Source organism: Seriola aureovittata, chromosome 2, assembly GCF_021018895.1.
Source record: "Seriola aureovittata isolate HTS-2021-v1 ecotype China chromosome 2, ASM2101889v1, whole genome shotgun sequence".
Lineage (NCBI taxonomy): Eukaryota > Metazoa > Chordata > Actinopteri > Carangiformes > Carangidae > Seriola > Seriola aureovittata.
In genome coordinates, this window is record NC_079365.1 from 9,799,748 (window position 1) to 9,821,691 (window position 21,944).

General features: G+C 40.5%; 1 protein-coding gene and 1 long non-coding RNA gene across 2 annotated transcripts; both read left to right on the forward strand.

The window, feature by feature from the left end:
* The first annotated feature begins 45 nt into the window (after window positions 1–45).
* Window positions 46–4,172, forward strand: LOC130178495 (uncharacterized). Its single transcript, XR_008829175.1, has 3 exons — window positions 46–674; window positions 2,360–2,573; window positions 2,942–4,172. It is a non-coding gene; the product is annotated as an uncharacterized LOC130178495 (long non-coding RNA).
* A 1,867-nt stretch (window positions 4,173–6,039) lies between these two features.
* On the forward strand, window positions 6,040–20,951 carry pcsk1 (proprotein convertase subtilisin/kexin type 1). The gene is made up of 14 exons (XM_056404279.1): window positions 6,040–6,442; window positions 7,572–7,676; window positions 7,779–7,901; window positions 11,244–11,390; window positions 12,526–12,602; window positions 13,285–13,373; window positions 14,017–14,189; window positions 14,556–14,768; window positions 14,914–15,014; window positions 15,135–15,368; window positions 16,644–16,801; window positions 16,930–17,063; window positions 17,298–17,459; window positions 18,685–20,951. The coding sequence occupies exons 1-14, from the start codon at window positions 6,254–6,256 to the stop codon at window positions 19,114–19,116; spliced, it is 2,337 nt and encodes a 778-aa protein (XP_056260254.1). The 5' UTR covers window positions 6,040–6,253; the 3' UTR covers window positions 19,117–20,951.
* Window positions 20,952–21,944: the final 993 nt, after the last annotated feature.

The following is a 21,944-nucleotide window of genomic DNA, read 5'->3' on the forward strand; positions in this document are numbered from 1 at the left end:
AGCCGGCACCTTCATGAGGTACAACGCTGTCCCCTGGTGGATAAAACATGGACAGTCAACACAAGCCACAGCTGCCCCTGAATATTACTGGAGGGAAAGACATCAGTCATTCAGGCTTCGGGAAAACCAAGTAAGGGCAGACAGTTGAAAAAGTTGTTGTTATAAAGTATCTTTGGTAAGGATTATCCAGAAGGCCTCCGACCTCTGGGGGGGCTACAAACCCCAACCAATCGCGGCCTCATCCTGCCATTTTTTTTTTCCTTTTGATCAAATCAAATACATTTCTCTAGCATGCATGTGTTGAAGTACGAGCCAATGAATGTAGTTACTTTAAAGGTATTTCAAAATACTATGATCGGTTTGCTAGCTGTGTATGATGACGAGTCAGGTCAGAGGTCAGGTGGTGACCGTGGGAATTTAGCAGCAAAGCTAGTTGGTCCTGAAAGAGCTTCTTAAAACCTAATGGGAAACAAAGGTTGGAGCGCTGGAACAGCAAGGGGAAAGGCGAAAATAATAAAAGGATACCAGAGAAACTGATATTCGGACAAACACAACATCTATATTGACTTCTTTTTAAAGTTGGCTACTCGGCTTGCTAGCATTAGCAAAGATCCTGGAGAGGACGATGCTAACGTCGCAGAGGAGGAGGACTAACGCGGCAGCTGACACCAGAGGTCTGTATTATGGAGCAGGATTTGAGGCTAGTGAGATAACTTCAGGTTTATCTCTCAGTTTTCAGTCCTACGACGGTGGTTCACTTGTTACCGGGGTAAATCACCATGGTAACTCCTAACTCCGGCGCAGGTTTACTTCAGAGGATCAGATCATCAGTCAACAGCCCAACTACTGACCAATCAGATACCTGGAAAAAGCAGAGTCATCATTCCTACAGGATCCCGACGGGAACAAAAGAGTTTACAATTAAGTGATAAGGCTATATGGCTTCTAACAGAGCAGGGTTTACCACACTATACAAAGTCATAGTAACTGTTATACATTAATTTAAACTTCACAAAGACTCTTTAATCTCAATAGTTTCCTGACAGTGTCGATGCTTTTACTCTGTTCTTCCATCACTGCAGCTCAGAATAACTTAAGGATGCTCTATGACAATAATTGTAAATAAAAACCCTCTCATGTATTTGTTTACTAAAATGTTGAATATTTCCATGATTTCTAGATGAATGTTTCAGTCAGATTGACCTCATCAGACATGAGCCACTTCTCTCCTTTCTGCCTTGGCAGCAGAACCAGTCTGACAATACTTTAACTTTTATTGGCATCACATTTTCATAGCAGTTTGTTCATCATCAGGCCAAAGAGCCAAAATACTCAGTAAAAAACTGATAATTCATGCACTTATACAGTATATCCTTAGTATGACTTTAATAATTGGAAATTATTTCCAGTGTTTCTTTTTCTTTCTAGTCATGCGATAATATTGTTTACATTTCATCTTGATGAATATGACTTTTAAAAAAAAAAAACACTTTGTGTGGTGTTTTTACACTTAACTGACATTTTACAGACCAAACAATGAATCAAAAGCTTAATGAGATAATCAGCTGACTCAAAAAAAAAGAAATGTTAGCTGCATCCCATTTTGTAGTCATGTGTGCAGTGTAATATTTTATAGATGTTGCAGAAATATTTCTGTCTGCTTTAGTCTGATGAATGATGTCCATGATAACTAATAATGATGATGAGAAACTGACACATTATGCCAAAAAAGTGCCAGGTAACAGTAGGTTAAGGGATGGGAAGGTAAAGATATAATTTACATCCATGCAACAGTCTGAGTGCAAATAATCTACTGAAGTCTAAACTTAACCAAGCATTAATTTATTTTGGAGTAATTTTAACCTGCACTGGCCTGATATATTTTAGTACTTTCTTGGAGTCATGAGCCTGAAAATTTTGTTCTAGTCATGCACTTCACTATTACACTTCTTTTCTTTTCTTTTCTTATTAATATTAAATAATATATGTTTATGTTTTAATAAACACCATTCTTGAACTCTGTATTTCTGCATTTTTTGATGCAGTGATGTGATACAGTGCACATTTAACCCCATTTGTGCCTTTTTTCTTTTTCTTCTTCTGACGATGCAAAGTTAATGTGAACAGCTTTAAACAGTGTTATACCTCTGTAATTTGTGCAGAAAGATTAACACATTTTGCATAAAGACAAACGTTGTGTTTGGAACAACAGCACTGATTTGAATGACATGATTAAACTCTTATGCAGGTCAACAAATAGAAAACTTTTAATACAAAAACAAAATGAATTCATCACTGACACACATTTCCTGTCTAATCTGCCTTTCCCCTAATCATTTATCTCTGTTGGTGAATACAGGCGGTCGTGATGTCAGTTATCCTGGGTGGAAGAAGTGACGAGTTGCCACGGTGTCCATCCACTCTGATGCCGTTCAGAAACAAAGTGCATGTGACCTTCAAACTTCCTGATAACACCCCACATCACTGAGCAGTTTCCCCGGTCTATCACCTGCAAGGTGATGCCAATCTGAGTGACACGGGAGCAACATTTTCACAGCATCCTCTGATAACAGGTGACATTTGTACAACGTTGTTTGAGCTTTGGTGACATGAATGAATGAAACAGATTCTTAACCTTTGCTGTTCTTTCCCAGTATTACTTATATTTTCAATGACTGACTCATTCATACAGTGAGATATTCTACAGACAATGTAGTGTTGTCAACTGAATTAGTTTCTGTTGTCGGACTTCTTAATGACTTTTTTAACTTTATATTAAATTATAATGTATTTGCAACCTAAACATATTTTTACTCTGCTATTTGGATACTTCAGTTGCTTTTGTTTACCCTCTTCACCCTTGATCAATTTTCCTTTTAATACTTTTAAATGTATCGCTAACACAATTCAACATCACTATTCTATAAATTTTATTTAACAGCAACTCTTGTTTGTGAAGTTGGCAGACAGAGGGGGTTGGTGAGGCCATCATGTATCCTTGCTGAGAGTCACAGGCTACAGATTTCTCAGGGTGGATGAATGACATGAAAGTATATCCATCCTGTTCACTGGCATCATGTGTCTCTTTTACTTCACAATGGTGTGTTTCTTTATCAAATTATACGACAGTGTAATGCTGCTTGACAGGATTCAGTTTAATAAACTTAGATTTTTAATATGATTTTAATATTCGTTTATTTAAACGTCTTTTCTTTACACGGATTTTATGTTTTTAATGCACTATGTCTTGAAAATCTATAACATAAGCACAAACCCAAGCAATAACTTATCAATAAAATATAAAAAATGCCCAAAAAATCTATGTAATACTGAACAACAAATGTGAGATCTGAGATCAACAGGAAGTGCAGCCTGTGTCTTCGCATCCATTTGCCACACCTAATTGATCTTGGTTGCATTAGTGTCTGTTGAGGTGGCTCACAGTCACTTTGGCTTTACCTGCGTCATCTTCCAGCTAAAAGCAGGGGCTTTCCTTCACTGTCTGTCTCTGGAGCTGGAAAAATAATTAGCTGATGATAAAGAGTACCTCTGACCTCATTTGACGAAACTCAATGGTGTGTGTTGGTTTTGTGCGCTGATGTGTGCGTGTGTTCTCTCAGTGGAGTAAGGAAGGACCGGATGAGTGATCTCAGGCCACTATAGTGAAATACACACCCACACAGCACAGAGATGAGGACAAAGGATGTTGAGAATCAATGAAAACAAAGTCAAGGATTCAGTGCTCTGTAATGAAACTATGATATCCTGAATCGAACTGTCCATGTTGCTGATATTTCTGTGGCTCTTCAGCTGTGTGTCTCCGTGCTGCTGAGCTTTGGTCAGAGCAAACAGCTGTTGCTAGGTAAAGATGGATTATACGGCAGATCAGTTGCAGACCTGTTTGCACATGGCCAGATGAACAAAGGTATCAGCCATCATCAGTTCTGACAAGTTTAACTCGCTGTGATTAACAAGCCCACTCTATTTTGAGACAAACATTGTACATCTGAATAAATGCGTATTGTATAATAGTGCTCTTCTTGTCACGTTTGTTTGCTCTTAATTCATACAGTTTGTCCTACATGAACTGCCCCCACACAACCTCCATTGTGCCCAGGAGGAAAAAATAACACCCTCACTTACAACATCTTTATCTCTGGATCATTATCATTATTCACCAGCATGTGTTCAAACATAATAACAAAAAATACAAGTCTAATTTTATAAAACTGTAAATCCACCAGTCCTGGTGTTATTTAAGTAAAGGTCATTGGATCTGTGGTCATCACTGTTACTACTTTAGTCTGGAGTCTGGTTTTAAATTCATCCAGGAAACAGTGCAGTTTAAAGGAGCTGTATATCAGTTTGGTAACAGTCTGGAAGAGACCAATATCGTGATCCACAACACACAGTGCTGTATGATCCCTTCTTTAAAAACTATGTGTTAGATAAACCTTTTTTAAGCACAGCAACTTTGTGATTGATGTGTAACTATCTTGTCTGCAAATTTGTAATATATAACATTATATTTGAGTTGATTCTCATAACCTTTCTTTCCTCTGATTTAAATAATGGAAACATTTGCACCATTTCAACATGTGTAAAAGGAACAACAGATGTTGGATGTCTCAGTACTAGAACTATAAATTTAGCTGCCAACTTTACAGTAGTGATCAACATTTTATGAGGCTATGTAATCATTTGAATAAGACATACCAAAGTGGAAAATCTTTGCCACTACAGTGCTGCTATACAATATATTTCTACATTACTACATTTCACTGGAAGCACTGCCTTCGATCCTCAGCATTTATCTGCCAGAGTAACTAGTTACTGCACAGATTAATGGACAGATCACATTTTTTGCAGTCCATCTTTCATCACAGAAAAAGGCTTTGCTTGCTATAATTATTCCTCTAGTTCATACTGGCACAGAAGGGATCATTTCTTAAAGCAGTTTCAGTGTAAGGAACGGGTTGACAAAATCCACAGTCCTTGTTCTGTGTGATAACAGTCTACACTTAATCCAAGCTGACATGAGGCTTCAGCTGTCAGACTCCAAATGAATATCTTCCAAAGTTACAGTCTGCACCAAGCAAGACCTGCTTCCGTGTTCATAAGGGCACCTGCCTATTGCTCTGAGACAGACTTTAATAATTGCGAGCCTATCCGTTCATATAATCATTTCAACTATGTTGCATTATTATTGCTTAAACGATCCAGTGGCCATTTATACATTATATAATAATTTCACATTAAGAGGGACCATCCAGCGCGATAGCCCATTTTATTTCTGGAACACAACACTGTGTTATGATTTGCACAGTTACAGTGTTAGTTAAAACAGCTGGTGAACATGTGTTGTTTTAGTCTACATATGATGTTACAGTAGCGTCCTCAGCAGCTGGAGAGGCGCATCCCTGTGTTTGGCGTGGAGCTGTCCACGGTGCTGAAGCCCCTCTTTCGCTCTCTCGTGGTGACGTGACCACAGCCTGACAGAGAGGGGGGTGTTTTATCGATATCGACAACAGATTTCTTCTTTATTGATAACCTTAAAAGCATAAACCTGCTTTGGTGAAACATGATAATGTCATCCGGATCATCTCACGCTGATTAAAAGTGATGATGAGAAAGATGCTGCACGACATCTGCCTCTTAATGGTACATAAGTATTGTTAGTATATGCAGTCTTATAGAATCATATAGCTTTTATTATAGATGTATACATTAGTATATATGTCTTCCCCTTGTCTCCTCTTCCTCCCCTCCTCCTCTTCCTCCAGGGACAAACAGTGGGATATTTTTAGTCTTATCTCTCCCCTCCTCCTCCCGTTTAGACTTTCTCCTACAGGGACTCGAACTCAACATCTTACCAAAGGTAGACGCAAAAATGACGTCAGAGCACCCGTAATTTGACGTGTAGCACCGCCCCCCTGCCCCCCACCTCCCCAAACACACACACACACACACGCGCGCACACTAACAAGCACACACACACACACACACAAACACACACACACACAGCGCGCAAACCAGCCCTCCCAATCACCAGTATTTCCTCTCCTTGTCGGACAAATACCGCGCAGTTTCACGTTCCCTCCATCTCAGCCAGCTGTTTCTTCTAGAGGAATAAACAAGGGCATTTCTTTATTACCACCACACAACATTTGTATATCTTGGAGTTTTGGCTGCTTATACGTATTTGTATATAGGTTATATATATTTTTCCTCATCTGGTTGAATTTCCTCTGAGATGGAAGTGAGATGTCGTCCAACGGTGATGTGTTGTGTTCTTGCCATCCTCTGCTCTGTGGTTCCCCGGTCGCTGGAGTCTCTTTACAGGGACAGGCAGTACCTGAACGAGTGGGCTGTGGAGATCCCAGGCGGACTGGCCGCTGCGGAGGCGATCGCCAGGGAGCTGGACTACGAACTGGTCCGACAGGTAGGCACCAACGCCCTGGAGCAAAACACCAGTTCAGACTAAAATTAAAAAAGAAGCTTCAAATTACTCTAAAACGAGGTGTGGGCTAGCAGCTTTAATAGATATGATTTATTTGGCATGACAGTAAAGCTCCAATACAATCTCATTTTAATATCAAAGATGTAATTTAAGAGCTACCAAACAGAGACCATAAAAGCCCAACGGACAATGGGATGTTAATTAAGCCTGCAGCCTACTGTATAAATTGTGGACTATGTTGTAACAGCAAACCAAGCAATAGCTGTCATCAGTTATTCTGCTGTGCTTGATAAGGCCATTAGACTGGAAACTCATTGCTTTTATGATAGCCCAAAAGCACACATTGCATTTTCAGCATCCAGCTAAATAAAAGGAGGATTTTACTCAACCTGTGACTCATTGTTGTTTACACATTTCTGATAACAGAGTCCCAGGGGGACTCTGGTTGGCTTTCATTTCATGGTTCAGTGTCTTTTCCCCTATGTGAGACTGACTGATGCTGTATTTTCCTGTATAAAAACATAAGGTCCAGTCTGACCAGTTCATTCATTCTTATGAAACCTGTAGCTGTGAGTAGCAGCGGCCAATGATTAACTGAGCTCTCAGGGGTCATGGATACTGAGACACAATGTATGAATTCTTTCCTCTCCTTCTTTATATTACATTACATTCATTTAGGAGACAGAGAAGTTTAACATACATTCAATCTCTTCATCAACTATAGAATGGACAAACATTTTATGACTTTACTCAAAGTATTTTGCCGTTAAACATCAGAAAAGTGGCATTAATGTGGATATTAAGCATATACACCTGTGGGGTCTGTACATTGCATTTTGTTTGTTTGCCGCTATATATACATTACATATATATACATTTATGTTCGTGAGTATATCATACCCCATATCAGAGACAAGATAAAGGGCAGAAACAGAGACGTAACACAACTGTTTTCATGTTACTTTCCCCAAAACTGAATTCCTGAGGCTTTAGCTGAGAGAAAATAGAGTTTTTAGTCCTGCTCATCAGGGTTCAGCAGCCAGATGGCTGGTATTATGTAATTTCCTATAAACTATTCAGCCTGTCTCATGTTATGTCGTCCTCTGTGCAGATTGGGGCCCTGGAAGACCATTTCTTGTTCAAACACCGCAATCATCCTAGCAGAATGAAACGAAGTGCCAACCACGTCACCAGGCAGCTCTCGGAGGATGATCGGGTGAGTGGTCTCCTTTAGCCATTATCTTGTCCTGGTCTGCGTCAGATCATCCAGATCATCTCATTTTAAAAGATGTAATTGACCAAATGTCTGCGTGTGTAGGTGCTGTGGGCAGAGCAGCAGTACGAGAAACGTCGCAACAAGCGAGCGTCCCTAGGGGGGTGCAGGGATTGCCCGGTGGATAAGCTGTTTGATGATCCCATGTGGAACCAGCAGTGGTACCTGGTGAGTCTCCAGTAAAGCTTGAACATCCCACAACAGTGAATTTAGCTTGTCTGGCTCAGCACCGGTTTTGAAAACACAATGAGATGTTCAACAAGTGACTTAACAATTCATTTATTTATGCTGTAAATATCTGACCACTGTGTCCCGGAGCTCCATAAACCACAGATGTAGGTCGATCTCCACACCCTGCTGGTCATATGTTGTGTTCTCTGTGTCTGATTGGGCCTTCTGTTTGCATGTAGCCGCTCTGATCTCCCCTGAGACGGACTGAGGCCCTGTGAGTGCTGGACAGCTCCACACTGTTGACCACTCTCTGTCCTGCGTCATGGAGTGTATGTGAGCAGTAGGTTATGGGTGTGTCAGAAAATCTGTACACATGCATAGCGGCATAAATGTAACCTGCAGGAGTGCAAAAAAATACAAACAACGAACACTCACTGCTTTCTCATAACCAAGAGAGAAAAAACATGAAAACAACAAAACAATAGCATGTTATCAAGCAGTTCTAACCAAAAGAGCCATTTGCTTAATTGGTAACACAGTCCATGTGGAGATGAAAGGGGTGGAGAGACTATAATCCAACAGGATGGAGAGTGGAGTAGAGTAGAGCACCGTGCATTAAGTCCCAATTTACCCTGAATGGGATGTTTTAGCCCATTGAGGCCAAGCAGCAGCAGAGAACAGTAGATTGTCACAGCTGTGCATCCCCTTCCAGATCCATTACTAACACATTCACTTTATCCTGACCGCAGCTTGACCCGGAAGGTGCCACTTTGAATGACATATTTGCTGATTTTGATCCATGGGAGGGGGGGTATAGATGCGTAGTATAGATGCTGCTTATGTTAATTTATGTTCAAACCAGATCAAACCACAGAACACATTAAGCCACTAGTTACTCACTTTTTTTAAAATGTGAATCTTAACAGTTATTTTCTCTATTAATTGATTAATCATTTGGTCTATAAATCAGAAAACAATTAAAAAAAATTACCATTACAATTCAAAAAGTCGAAGGTGACGCCTTCATATTTAAACCAAAAGATGTTTTACTTACAGTCATATAAAACAGGAAGAAAATGCAAATCTAATCAAATCAGAAGCTGGAACAAGGATGTGTGTGACATTTTTGCTTTAAATTTGATTTGTGGATTAATTTTCTTGTTGAGCTATTTACCAATGAACAAACTGTTTCAGCTCTAAACTCTGTAATCAAATATAACTCTGACCATGTATAAGATGTTGCTGTAGTGTAAAAATTCAATGATGCATCTCAACCAACATGTAAATGACCATAAATGTAATTTAATTTCTTATCAAGCAAATTGAAATTTAAAAAAAAAAAAAATTAAGACAAAGAATGAAGAGACAGATATCACAACATATTCACCACAAGCTGTTAAACTTGGAAACAGATATGATCTCCGCTATTACACATCAGCCGGATTAATGTTAGTTAGCCTCATCAGTTATTAAACTGATCATGTTCGATAGTCAGTGAATCATCTTCACCCTCATTTGTTTCTTGCTGCTTTACCAGAAAATGACGAAGTGTATGTGTGTTGCATCGGTTTATGTGTGCTTGGGGGGGGGGGGGGGGTGGTTGGTTCTCTCAGCTTCCACTTCTCCGCACCTGCACTAACTGAATATGAGTCATATGCTTACGGGGAATAAGAAAACAAATTGAGGTGAATCATTTTTGCCGATCAGGGATGATGACACTAATGGAATTGGCCCCAAAGTGCCGCTCGGTATATTTCAGCATGAGGCCCATGTCTGTGTCACTGCAGTTCATCTGATGCATCGTGATTCGCCCCCGCCCCTCCCCATCCATTCAGAAAAGACAGAGCTAAGCATAAACAGGTAAAGCAGTGGAAATGAGAAGTGTTTCAGGTGTTTTTACATAAGCCACTATGCTATAATTCTGTTTTTTTCCTTTTTTTTACCTCTCTAGTATTTGCAAATGAAGAAACTTATATGATAATGGATCTCAGAATGGAGAAATGGAAAGGGGTGGACATTGGCAGATCGGATGATTACTGGCATTAGTGAGGGTGGAGCTGTATGACTGTCGATGGGTCAGGGCCAATGTAATGGCAGAGAGGATGAGTGTCTTTATTTTTCAGGAGTGGGTGACTGCCTGATAATTTAATCAGGGAGTGACTCATACTTGTAGTATGCCTGCATGGCTGTGAGTGTGTGTGTGTGAGAGAGAGAGAGAGTGAGCGAGAGCGTGTATCCATGGCTGTGCAAGTGTCAGTCTGTATCATTTGTGCATGGAGGCATCTCTTTGTGTGTGTGTCCACTCACTTGTTTCATAAGCTACTGTGCGTATTTGCTGTTTACCATTAAGGTCTATGCGTGGCAGGCCACTGACAGCATCAACAAGTGAGTCAGTTGGTGTGACACCTAAAGAAAGCAAACTGTAGATATAGGCTGGAGTAAAAGTTTTGAGAGCAAATTGCTTTTGAAACACATTGTGTCAACGTGGGACATCTGCTGTGTATTTACTTTGAGATTTGAGTTGTGCTCACCGTCAGCTGGTGCTGGTACTGTCCAGAGAGAAGGAAAGTGATCCTAGTGAGAGGATGGGGGTGAAAACAGGGAATCAAAGTTGGAGCAGAAAAAAAGCCAATACATCACAGGGATGAGTCACATCTTGGGGTGGCGTTCTGCAGTGTCTGTGCATAATGCGCAGAGAGCGAAAGAGCAAAATGAATTCTTTTTTTAGTCTTAGCCGTCTCCAGCTCTGAATCATACTCTTCCCCAGGCAGGCAGGCAGGCAGGCATGGGCCCTGCTCACTCTCCCCCACTCCCTGCTGATTTTCCATTTAAAAAAAAAAAAAGGCCTGGCAACCCCCACACTGTGTAATATCACATAGCCTAGAGATGGATTTCTAAATAATCCGTCAGGGTGGATTGAATGTGAGGTGACCCAGAAGAAAGGCAGCACATGTTTAGGTGCTGTAAGGCTTCTTGAGGGTTAAATTAATCAGTAGAGGTGCTGTATTGGACAACACTAAAGCCTGGCATAATGTCTGCCCACAAGTGGCCATACAGTAGGAGTGGATTCAAGCCCTGACAAAGGCAGAGCCAACAATCCAGTAATGAATTTCTGTAAAGGTCATAGAAGAAAAGGCAGACTCAGAGAGCTTGAAGAATCTACTTTGATAACACTCTAAGAGCCTGTTTAGATAAAGTGCCCATTTCAATTAAGTATGAATCACAGATGTGTGTAATTTTGCAATCCTGAAAACAGTCAAATCAGGCAACACCAGCTCTACTTGTAACAGATGATACAAATTTTCACACCATAACAAACACCCTGTCCTCATCTTCCAGCAAGACACCCGGACCTCCTCCTCGCTGCCGAAGCTGGACCTGCATGTGATCCCCGTGTGGCAGAAAGGCATCACAGGGAAAGGAGTGGTCATCACCGTTCTGGATGACGGGCTGGAGTGGAACCACACAGACATCTACTCCAACTACGTAAGACAGTGTTTCCATGGAGACAGCCTCCGTCGTCTGGCTCTGCCGTTGCCCTAGCAACGCTGCTGGTGACACCTTACAAGGCGCTTCATGAAGACAGTAATACGTCTTCTATATGACAATGTCTGCCTCTGAGGAGCTTTTGGGGTTTTAATCTGTGGATGTGAAACAGGCATTTCTCTCTAAACGGTGATGTTGATGTGAAGGACTATGCTCCCTGCATTTAGGGATGCAGAATTTGAAAATATTCCTACTTCCTCCAATAATGTTTTGACAGTCTGTATGTTTGATGTAGATAATTGCAAGGAAAAGAAAGCAAGCATGACTGAATGGGAGCTCAATGAGGTTTCATTTTTGGCACAGTTACTCCTGTTGACAGGAACTCTAAAAGCCTTTAAAAGCCCCATCTGTGGTTTGGTTTCAAACAGTGCTGTCACTCTCAGAAGCCACACCAGTGCATGGAACGAAAGAGAAAGAGCAGGACTGAGGGAGGGAGAGAAAGAAATGATGTATGACAACAGGGCTGATGGCAACAACTCCCACTGTAATTAAGTTAACACAGATTAATCAAAGAGGCTCAATCAGCCGAGACACTCATCCTTAACAATCAAGGCTTATGAGTCGGCCGCATTTGCATAACTTAATAGCAGTAATTGTAAAATGACAGGCACAGGCATCTGATTTAAATCGGATATTAAATGTGTTGCTGAGAGGAAGCTTTAAAAAATAACTAATCATCATAATTTCCTGTTTAATAAGAATATAATTTGTGCATTTTATAAAATTTTCAATCACAGAGGAATGACAGGAAAGACAAAAAGCAGCATTCAAACTCTGCAGTTTGTTGTGCCATGACACAACCCTCACGGAAAAAAACAGCATCTTCAAGAAATCTGAATGTTTCAGCAGATAGCTGTTGCCAAGCGCTCCTTCATCCTCAGGGTCATCCAATATGTTTTGTTTTAATATTTGTTCACATCAGTGTCTCTCTCTCCCCTTGTCACCAATCGTAGACTGTATGTCTCCATGACAGCAGATTGGCCCTGACAAGTTTTCATCACTGACGTTACACTGACGTCACCCCAGCTTTTGAAAAAAGAGATCGCTGATCATTTTCTGTCTGTTGTTTTTAAAGGATGCAGCAGCCAGCTACGATTTCAACGATAATGACCCAGACCCCTTCCCCAGATATGACTCCACTAATGAAAACAAGTAAGTCAACCCTCCTTTGATATGACACTAGAACAAATCTGCCCTTAGTTTGAAACCATGAAACCAGTGACATATGGCTTCAGAGAACTGTTCTCATAGGAATGTGGTTAACGTGGCTTTGTTGCTTGGGCTTGGTTATTTCAGGTTGTATTCTTATATCATATTAAATAAGCATAAAGTAGAAGCAAGGATTTGTTGAACAAGGTAAAAGCAGACGCTGCCAAAGAATCGGAAAACACTTATTTCACTGTATTCAATTTACTTCCTCTCCTGTTTTTCCTCTCCATACCTGACTTCAATGGCTTCCTGTGTGCCAGCTGTCTTACACACACACACACACACACACACACACACACACAGACACACACAAACACACACTCCTCTCCGCCAACAACCCTGTGCTCTTTTGTTATCAGAATACTCCACAGTTCAAAGCGTATTCTCGCAGATGAATAATTGCAGAGTCATACAACCAGAGGACCTATTTTCTGCTCTGCTTCTGAGAGAAGTTTCATAACCAAACGATATAGTAGCCTCTGAATCAACCAACACAATACAGTGAAATTCCTGCCGAAAGCAGCCTGTGATAAACAACAGTTTGGCATTTGCTGTTTTAAAATTTTACAAAAACACAAGTGAATGATTTAGCTAAGTGTGTATTACATATGTTGTTTCTTCTCAGGCATGGGACCAGGTGTGCTGGAGAGATCGCTATGCAGGCAGACAACAATAAGTGTGGGGTTGGAGTGGCATACAACTCCAAGGTTGGAGGTAAAACCTTTTATTTATTAAATATATATGTGTCATACTGCCAACATGGTGCCTTCATCTGTGACTGTGTGCACGTTGTAAATATTAAAATAGAGACTTGATTGAGACTGAAATTGAGACTGATAGATTTGATATGTTATTCTTAAAGCATCTACCACACATGGTAGTTAAATTGTGCATTAATTGACAACATCACTTTGCTTTTAGATACTATGGCTGCACAAACATGGATTTTTATTTATTTTATTTATAGCCAGCAGAGAGTGACAATTTCCTAATGGAGACTTGAGTTTTACTCTCAAGAATTGCTCAGCTCCAATCCGGCAAAACAATGGTTTGCTTATTAGGGCCGCAGCATCTGAAGGCCCAGGGTGGGCAGCTGGTTCTTACAGTGCTGTGGAGGAACCTGAATCTTAAAATTTACTGCCCTGACAGCAAAACATTCTTAACATATAAATGAAGTAAAGGGCTTTAATAAATGTTCTTTCTTTCTAATATTTGATTTATTCCACGATGGAGTAAATTGTAACATTTGATATCTTCTTTATTTCCACCCTTCAGAATAGCCATGAATTGTCACTATATGAATTTATGTGAATGCAGAGCAATGAAGCTCTGTGCTAAAAATTCTCCCCCTGCTCAGGGATTCGTATGCTGGATGGGATTGTGACCGATGCCATTGAAGCCAGTTCTATTGGGTTCAATCCAAACCATGTGGACATCTACAGCGCCAGCTGGGGACCCAACGATGATGGCAAGACAGTGGAAGGCCCTGGCCGCCTGGCCCAGAAGGCTTTTGAGTACGGCATCCAGAAGGTAAATGATAAGACAGGAAGTTTCCACTCACAGTCAGTTGGTGTGATCTCAGACTGACGTTCCTAATGGGAGCTATTATCTGCAGCAGTGATGGGAATCAGATAGAACAGAATCAATAAGGACAATGTGGTCTGCTGCGAGGAATAAAGCTTCTAATGACACAATGCCATCTGGATTTACATTACATAAGAAAAGATTTATATTGGGCAGTGTCTAATTCATGTCAGAATAGGTTAAAATTCTTGTCATTTCTGCTCTAAATTGTAAGACTCTTGTAGATAAAATGTGTCGGCAGTGTAAGCAACAAGGCCATATCTGATAGCACAACACATCGAGCATTTCTTTTCTCCATCATGCCTTCTGCAGGGCCGCAGTGGGAAAGGCTCTATCTTTGTTTGGGCATCAGGTAATGGGGGCCGTCAGGGCGATAACTGTGACTGTGACGGCTACACAGACAGCATCTACACTATCTCAATCAGCAGTGCCTCCCAGCAGGGCTTGTCCCCTTGGTACGCTGAGAAGTGCTCCTCCACTCTGGCTACAGCGTACAGCAGTGGAGACTACACCGACCAGAGGATTGTAAGTGACTACACTTGTTATGTGTTGTGTTACGTTATGTTACATTAAATCTTTTCAAGTCATGGTAGTTTTGTTAAAGGGATAAGTGGAAGTCATATCAATCTATGAATTTTTTTACATGCTCTTTTTGCCTGCTTGTTTTCAGACGAGTGCTGATCTGCACAATGAGTGCACTCAGACTCACACTGGAACATCAGCCTCTGCCCCGCTGGCTGCTGGGATATTTGCCCTGGCTCTGGAGCAAAAGTATGCAATACTGATATAAATATTTTGATATGATGTGATGTTTTGATATAATTTACACTTTTATTTAAGTGTCAGTAAATACTCACTGGTCTTCCTCCCTGTCTACCTTCCCTGCGTTAGCCCGGATCTAACCTGGAGAGACCTGCAGCACATCGTAGTGTGGACCTCTGAGTTTGATCCTTTGGCCAATAATCCAGGCTGGAAAAGGAACGGAGCAGGACTGATGGTCAACAGCCGCTTCGGCTTTGGCCTTCTGAATGCGAAAGCCCTGGTGGACCTCGCTGACCCGGCCACCTGGAAGCATGTGCCTGAAAAGAAGCAATGTATCGTCAGGGATGATTCTTTCCAGCCAAGGTCTCTCTATCTCTCATCTACTTTTGTTTTTCTTATAAGGTTTCCTCTGTAGTTTCTGTTTTTGCTTTGCTTTGCCAACGGCCCAGGATTTGTGGCCGCTGTTTCAAAAAAAAAAAGAAGAAGATATATCATGTGTGCACATTTAGCTAATTCATATACAGGATTGTAACTGCTGTACTTTGTCATGATGAAGTTTGTCATCCAGTGCAATCCATGTCATTGACTGCATGACATTTTGGCCATGTATCTCATTCAAGAGAGAAAGAGGGAGAGAGACTCACTTGCTGTTGTCCTGACATTTACGGTCCAACAAAGCAAACAGATAAAACCATCTGCATTATTAAAGACGCATCTGTTGGTTTATTCGAGACAATAACAAGTCTTAAGCTTGGGAGGGCTTTCAGTGCCATGAAAATGAATCGAAATGAATCAGAAGGAGGTTTTTTTTTTTCTTGTTCATGATGGCAGTTGCAATCATTTAAATTTGAGGTCAGCCGTCAACCATCTTCACTTTTTGATAATTACTAATTGCTAAACAGTCGGATCAAAATCCAAATGGAAATCTGCCAAGCATGGGCTGAAACTCAGAGGAAGGAATACCTCCAGCTGCTTCCTAACCAGATGTTTTGTTTGTGTTCCTTTTTGGATTATCAACCCAAGAAAATTTAGGGCTAAATCTTAGCGGCTATACTTTGAACTTGAAAAACCCCTTTGACTTCATATTGTACCACTAACAGCTGCTAAGGCCAACCGAGCTCTGAGTTCTTTAAGTGTCCATTTTGTAATTTGCTTTGGATTATAAAACTCAATTGCACTGACACCCAGTTTCCCCATTACCTTGCTACATCCCTGTTTAATCCAGAGGATTTGGCTCTACATTTCCGTCAATGCTTAGTGGTCTACAAACCCCCTCCAGCTTTATGCCAGCTTGAACACAGAAATCCTTTCATTCATGTCTGTGAGAGATGGGGATTAACTGTTTTTGCAAATGAGTGACCAAAGGCATCCAAATCTGTCTATGCACCTTATGTATGCGTGTGAGGTACTTAATATTCCCCAGATTTGGGATTGTTGTGGAATTTTCGCCGAATAATATGTAATGCATGCAGTATGTGGAGCCATGTTACGGGTTTTTTCCTACCTGCTGCAGTTTCCCAGACCTACGTACAGTAATGACAACATGTCCGGGAACCACATCGCACATATGATCATCTTCTGTTGTCATGGAGAGCTGTTTGTGTGTCTCATTCCCTGCTATTTTAATGCATCCCACAGGGAGCTGAAGGCAGCAGGGGAGATCACTATAGAGATTCCAACCAAAGCCTGTGCGGGGCAGGAGAACACAGTCCGCTCATTGGAGCACGTGCAGGTGGAGGCCAGCATTGAATACACCAGGAGAGGAGATCTGCACATCACACTCACCTCCCCAGCTGGTTAGAGACAAACACACACACACACACACACAAACACACACACACACACACACAAGCGCACATATATGAGTGCAATAACAAAGCACTAAATTGATCCATCCCTTTGGACATGTCTGATTCTCCCTCAGGTACCAGTACTGTGCTGCTGGCTGAGCGAGAGAGGGACACGTCTTCTAACGGCTTCAGAAACTGGGACTTCATGTCTGTCCATACGTGGGGAGAAGACCCAGCTGGTACATGGACGCTAAAGATCACAGACACTGTGAGTTACACATATATTTGAGAGACGGTAAACACCTTTTTCTCAACTGTAATGTGAAATTAGCCTCACGTTTCTACATCCAGTTGAAGCCAGAATTTCTCTTTTACATACGAGTATTTTCAAAAAATGAGTATGTTGTGAGATCAAAAAATGTCAAGCCGATAGTAATACCTGCATGCCGGTATTACTATAATCAACATGCTGAGCTTTAAACAACATTATTTCCTCTCACAGTCAGGCCGTATGGAGAACGAGGGTCGGATTTTGAGTTGGAAGCTGATTCTTCACGGAACATCGGAGAAGCCAGAGCACATGAAGAAACCTAGAGTGTACATTCCCTACAACGCTGTGCAGAACGACAGGCGCGGTGTAGAACATATGGATGACATGATGGAGGTGAGTACAAAGCTACAGGTGAATGTCTACAAAGAAACAATGGTTTGGATGCTAGAGGAAAGGGATGAGTATGAGTATTAGGCCTGTAACTTACTCTTGGTAACACAAAGCAAAGCTCAGTGAGGGGACATAAAAGTGTCAGAGCTGACACAGTCAAAAATACAAACCTCAAGTGAAATGCTGAAAACATGATGAATTAAATGATGAAGAGAAAGAGTTGAGACATGACATGGACCTTGTTTGGGTCTTGTCTGTGACAAATGATCAGTACGTAGCCACCCAGTGTCCTTCTTACAAATGATTACAAACATTATTATGTCACAGAAATTTACAATCCAATTCAATACAGAGCAGTTTTATTGGATTATTGGTACTATAATACAGTGCAGTGTATAGTACATTTATACAGTGAAATACTGCCCATTGTTTTCTCTTTTGTACTCCAGCTCATTGGTTTTTAAAATAAAACAATGACTAACGCGAAAGGAACAGTTTGACATTTTGGGAAATATGCTTACTGACTTTCTTTCAAATAATTAGATGAGATGAGATTGATACCACTTATTTCTTTTTGCTAAATATAAGATATATGTTCAACTCCCAGTTAGCTTAGTTTAGCATAAAGACTGGAAACAGGGGGATAACAGTTAGCCTGTCTCTGTCTGAAGGTAACAACATCTGCATCTATAAAACTCACTACTGAACATGTTTGTATAATCTTCACAAAAACTGAAGTGTTTACGATGAGTTTGTGTGGTTCTAGAGCAGGGAGCTCCTGGTTGTCAAGGTTGTCAAGCTAACTGGCTGCTGCCTTCAGCTGCATATTGAATGAACAAATATGAAAGTGGTGCCAATCTTCTCATCTAACACTAGGCAAGAAGGTGAATAAGCACATTCCCAAAAGTATTCTTGTGATTTACATATTTCAGTGTAAATTTGAGTGTTTACGTCCACATTTAAAACTTTAGTCCTGACAATTTTAGCACAGTGCAAGGACAATGACAGTCCATGTTTTATTTCAGATCCATTATTCTGGAGTACAAGTACTTGAGACCTGCATTTTTTTAAAATTCATATTATGAAACTGTACTGTATAATCTCTCTTGGAACCAATCGAAATAGAGCACCATTTTGTTGTCTATATTCAGAAGCACACTCTGAGCATCATTGTTGTTTGTGTCACAGACCAATAACATATCTCCTCTCTGTCTGTCTGCTGATTCAGGAGCCCACAGAGGCCCGTCCACCTCCTAAGACAGAAACTGCACAAGCTTCTCCCTCTTCCAACCCAGAGAAGGTGCCCAAAAAGTTATCAAATTCACCCTATTCCCCCTCTCTGGCCCTGCTGCGTCTCCTGCAGACAGCCTTCAACAGGCAGACCCCAGCCCTGCAGCAGCCCCAGGCCGTAGCCAGGGCTTCCTCCTCCATCTGGAGGAAGCAGCAGCAGCAACTGGACAGGAGCCGCTCTCCTCCTGCTACAAGACTTCCCCCTCAGAAGCTGTACCAGGCTCTGGACATGATCAACAAGTACCGGGGCCCGGAGGACAGTGTCTACAGTGACTACAGCGATGGCTTCTATGGCACCAAGCCGTACAGGCACAGAGATGACCGACTGCTACAGGCCCTATTTGAAATGATAGATGATGACCGCAAGTGAAGGCGAGAGGAGAGGAGAGGAGAGGAGATATATATATATAGGATAAGGGGGTAGCATGGTTATGTGTTGGTTGGGGAGCAGAGGAACAAGGCGAAGAGAAGAGAGATAGTGGAGGGATGGGATGAGGCACGGGAGGAGTGGAGGAGAAGAGAAGAAAAGGAAAGAAAACTCTTCCACTCGGTTTTAGTTTTCCCCCAAAATGCTGCACATCGGATCTCTTCATCACCAATCACCATTCATTAATTATTCCTTTCACTCTGTCATGGGAAATTGACACAGTTCACATATGAGTCAAAAACATGGACTTGTTTAGAGCCTCTCTGGTACATCCTGTATGTCCATGTAGTGAAAGCAAAGCATTTCAACTGTAACAAAAGGAGGGGAAAGCCTTGTCTCTCTTCTCTTCAATGCCTGCTCACGCATGCCACCTTTAGAATATAACTTTTGTATTAGTATCTATATATTATCTATATATTATACAAAGACAATGATTGTAATATGGTTTTGAAAACACTTGACATCTAAAATCTTCACTTTCAAAAGTCCATTTTCTATTTATACTTTTGCATTTTTCATATGTCCTTTGTCTTTTTCTTTTTTTCAATATGTTTCACACTAATACATATGTCATCTACTTACTTTATTCTCTTTAGAAGACAAATTGATTCTTAAGAAATTGAAGTCATTAAATTAGAGTCAGCATACATTCAAAACAAAACAAAATTTGAAATTGACCAGCTGTTTGAAAAGTTTAAACATGGTGACAAAAGATTTATTCTCAGGGTGTCAACAAAGCTCAAGAGAGTAAAAGAATTGTATTCTGGACTGTAAGTATTAAGAGAAATATATTTATTGTGACAGATTATTTAATATAAAAGTATGCAGATGAAACAGTACATTTGTACCAATACACTATTAAAAATAGAGAAAACAAAAAAACCTCAACTCTGCTGAGAAGGAGTGACAGAAGGAGCACAGTCGTCTTTCAGTTGGAGTAGAGATACATTCAAAGTAGAAAAAAAAATAACAGATGAATCTTCTTCTTGTGCAATTTGTTTAATTTTGTATAAGTACAATGCTGCATTAAATGAAATATTTTTCTAAGGATCCTCATAGTTTATGGAAATAATATATACAGTATCAAACCCTTGAACAGTTTATTTTCTCATGGCACAGTTCACTCAATAACTGCAAAGACAGTGTAGTTATCACGACTACCAATAAACACTGCCAAAATCTTTGCCGTCAAAAAGCTTCTGTGTATTCAGTGGCGAACATGTTGTTTGTTCATCACCTGTAATATGCCAACGACAAAGAGTTCCTCAAATCTTAAGTGAGATTATTGCTTTATTATTTGCAGCTGAACCACTTCTCTGGTATTAATTTATTTGGTATTAAAGGACCTATCACAGCTGAACACGAACTGTAGTATGGGGGCTCTGCACTGCAATCTTCAAGCAGACTCATCTTGAACGCCTTAATATATGCTGTAATAAATGTGCGTACTCATCTCCACGTGGTGTAGATCAATTTACAGATGCTAGTCTTAAGTGTTGATGAAGCCTCTATGCAGAGTCTCTGTCCTCCAGCTCGGAACTGCCTGCCCCGCCTCTCTGCCAACAAGGTGACAGGAGAAAGAAGATGTTTGGGACAACGCTTTACATGCACCCTGTAATTTATCCATTCTTTAGAGTAGCCCGTGCTGTTTTCTTTTTGTATGTTTCGGACTGATGTTTCAGTCCAAAGTTGTTTACACAAACCAATATTATGTTGCAATTTCTGTATGGATGTATAAAAAAAAAAAAATGATTTATCGTAATAAACTGCAAAGTGACCTCTTGAGTCTGTTTGAGTCTCTGGCAGCATGCAGTGAATCTGAAAGTTGATAAAAGTATAAAAATAAAAATGCATAAAAAAAAAAGTCCGGAAACAGTGGTTGTACAGCTTCTGTCTGTTCTAAAGTTCAAGCTGAGTGTCTGGGTGAATTGTCATGTACGGATATCCATGGTGCCCAGAGGATGAATTGTAATCACTTTGGTGATCCTTTAACTTTTTGTCCAGCACCATCATCAAGTCCGAATTTTAAAATCTCCAGAACTTTGGCTTGTGACCTAATACCTGCAAAACCAATGACATTCCCATCAGCCTCAGCTGTACTTTGTGTTTATTAATATAACACCTGCTACTCATTAGTGTGTTAGCATTTTCATTAACATTTTGATAATTTATAACAAGTGTTCAATCATGATCTAGTCCTCTGCATTAGTGCAGAAAATAATCATTTAAAATTGTCCAAAGCTAAAAAAAAAAAAAAAAAAGTATAAATCTGGATTTTTTTAATATGGCTTTATCATAAAACTCTAAATGACACACTTTTAATCCAGAGTTTTAACAGATGAAACACACTCAAATGCAGAAGCTTAATCTAGAGTTCAGTGATGACATGATAAAGATCCCTGTGAGTAAAAGCCCCTTAGACACTTTTTCTTTTGCCCATTCTTTCAATTTTCTCCTTGATAGTAATGGTACATAGACTCATTGCACTTTAAAATATGTTGGCATGCAGTGGCTTCCTCCATTGTGTTTCCCATTGAATGCCACCACCTTGTGGATAGCAAGAGTACAACACCCTGCTGACGTGACCTGAGGTCTGGTTTAATACACTCTGTCTTTCTACCTCCTACTTACTCTCCTTTATGAAATGCTGGATTTTTAAACCAGCATTTTCTGTAAGGAGAATGAATTTGACGTTCGCCAGAGAGGTTTTTTTTTCTTTTAGCAGCATCTATTGTCTAAAGTTTATTGTCACTCTTCCAACAAGCGTAGGG

Bases quoted from the DNA above. Each gene is read 5' to 3' on its own strand.
- pcsk1 (XM_056404279.1), top strand. From the start codon at position 6,254: ATGGAAGTGAGATGTCGTCCAACGGTGATGTGTTGTGTTCTTGCCATC. The intron at 12,603-13,284 runs GTAAGTCAACCC...GTTTCTTCTCAG, and splicing joins GACTCCACTAATGAAAACAA to GCATGGGACCAGGTGTGCTG. The intron at 17,064-17,297 runs GTGAGTTACACA...TTCCTCTCACAG, and splicing joins CGCTAAAGATCACAGACACT to TCAGGCCGTATGGAGAACGA.